This window comes from Parasteatoda tepidariorum, chromosome 9 (assembly GCF_043381705.1).
Source record: "Parasteatoda tepidariorum isolate YZ-2023 chromosome 9, CAS_Ptep_4.0, whole genome shotgun sequence".
Taxonomy (NCBI): Eukaryota; Metazoa; Arthropoda; class Arachnida; order Araneae; family Theridiidae; genus Parasteatoda; species Parasteatoda tepidariorum.
The window spans coordinates 11297402-11299720 of NC_092212.1; the positions used below are offsets into that span (position 1 = coordinate 11297402).

Sequence of the window (2319 nt, forward strand, 5' to 3'; positions counted from 1 at the left end):
GCTATGGAAACAAGAAGAGAGCATTTTAGGGAGGGTGGCTTCGATGAAGAGGTCTCCTTTTCTTTCGCCTTCGATGATAGCTTGTATGGGGAGTATACCAGATTGGCTGACTCAGCCACCAGTAGGAGACTTATTTAATCTGATTCAAGAACTTTTNAGACCATATATTGTGACACCGCAGGATTCAACGAAATTTTTACGTTCGAAAACTTAAGAGAAGACATAAACCTCAGGCCGATTGCAGCTCATTTTTGTAGTGACATAATTTTAACTAAAATACAAAATATTTGATTTCCTTTTATTCCAATTACCAGAAAGAACCACCTTAAAGATTAAATACAAGATGAATGGGAAAAAGGCCGCTAACGGCCCCAGGCGCCCAGTTATATTTCGATGATGATGATGATGCATGAATATTTCTTTCTTAAAATAATTCTCTCGATTCTATCAGTTGTTATTTTTTAAATACAAAGGGAAAAAAAGTGAACAAATTCTGACATTAAGGGTAGTACAGGTTTTTTTAATATTACTTTTTAATTTTACGATATTTATTATGAATGTTCATTGATTGTTAGATGGTTTAATTTCTAAACTTGCACATTTTTTAAAGTAGTTAATTTCTTTTATTACTTGAATTTTCTGGAAAAAGTGAAGAGCTTAAACTTAATAACTCTGATTTTAAAAGGAGATAAAACTTTTGCTGAAAATAAAAATAGTTCACGTTATCTGTGCCGGAGAAATATTAAATATCTTTGTTTTGATTATTAATTTTTAAATATTTTATTTATTTATTTTTTTTTATTTTTTTTTGAAACTGAAAGCAAGTGACCGCAACTAGGATGAAATCTAAAACTATCAACGATGATTTTTATCAGCACCCATCAAACCGTCTGAAATTATCTGAAGTTTTTTTTGCTTAAATTACGTTTTCTTATTCATATTTTATTGTAACCTGTACAGTTTTTTTTCACTATTTATTAAAAACAGTTTTTATTGGCAAATTTATTTTTTTCTTATAACCAATTTACTATGTATGATAAATTTATAGGCCCTGCCAGTGCCCTATTTTCAGTCCGTAAACCGGGGGTAGGAGTTAGTTCCCCTTACATACAAATTTAACAAAAATTGAAATCGGTACGATATCAATATTGTCGTGGGGTTCTCAATTTTAGTGTGATATGGAGCATAGTCCATTACTACCACACTATTAGGTTGTAGGTTTGGCAGTAATTTCTCCATCAACCACTTTCGAAAATTTTCGAAATTCATTTGGCCGTGGTAGTCACCAGACTGACTAGATGCCTTATAGGCCAACAAAGCTCCCGGTATAAATCCACTTGACGATCCTGCGTGAACAACGATAAGTCTATTTTTCGAACTGACGTTCGATATAACACCAATGTTGTTATTTTTGTCTTGCCAGCATTTCTGGAATGTTAAATTACTGTCAACCCATGTTTCATCCAAATAAACTAGTTGACGCTGCATCCTCCGATGCTCACGAATTTCTCTCAGAAATTTGTTGCGCCAAAAAACAATGTTTGGCCTTTCGATAAGCAGTTTTCTTTGGGGAGTGCACCGCTCCCATCGAAAGTTTAAGGAATGTAAAACTTTCTTCAATGAATCTTTCTCAAATTCAAAATTAATTCGTTCGCGAAGAACAGGAATTAATTTTCGAAGCGATGGCACTTTTTTTTCCCTTATATAAAACTCTTGGCTGGTTTGACGAATAACACATTCGTCAAAATCATCTAGATGAGCAAGTCCACCAGATTTCTTTTTCCTGTTTTTTCCGGGAGTGCGCAACACACCTTCTTCTCCTAAACAAGAAACTTCTCTTTTTATTTTTCTGAGTGTGAAGTCTGACACTCCAGTAGCCAGACATGCTCTATCAGATGGTTGATGGAGAGGTAATTTAAGGGCTTTTTCCTTAGCTTCATTAGCAAAAAACTCAAACACATTGTGCACAACTTTACGTGCTTGTGATTTCAGAACTTCACCTTTTTTAAATTTAAAAGGCATTTCTCAAAATTCAAAAAAGTCAAAAGAGGAAAAATAAAATAAAAATTTACAACACAAATAAATTTTTTTTCTAAAACAGAAGCTTTTGAAAAAGAGAAAAGATTAAAAAAAGGGAATCAAACGCTCTAAACGATGTTTCAGGTGCGAATGCTCATTTCTCTTAACTCTAGGGCTAATAGTACAATAGATCGAAGAAAGAAGTCTCCTTTTCTCCCACCGAAACCAGTCTTAAAGAGGGACCCCGCACCCCTACTTGAAATAATCATACCTCGTTACCATAGCCACCGCCACCCCTCC

The 2319-nt window shown here is 34.1% G+C and overlaps 1 protein-coding gene across 1 annotated transcript; it reads right to left on the reverse strand.

The window, feature by feature from the left end:
• Window positions 1-1068: 1068 nt before the first annotated feature.
• Window positions 1069-2022, reverse strand: LOC107441115 (uncharacterized). The gene has a single exon (XM_016054267.1). The coding sequence runs from the start codon at window positions 2020-2022 to the stop codon at window positions 1069-1071; it is 954 nt and encodes a 317-aa protein (XP_015909753.1).
• Between the last annotated feature and the right edge of the window lie 297 nt (window positions 2023-2319).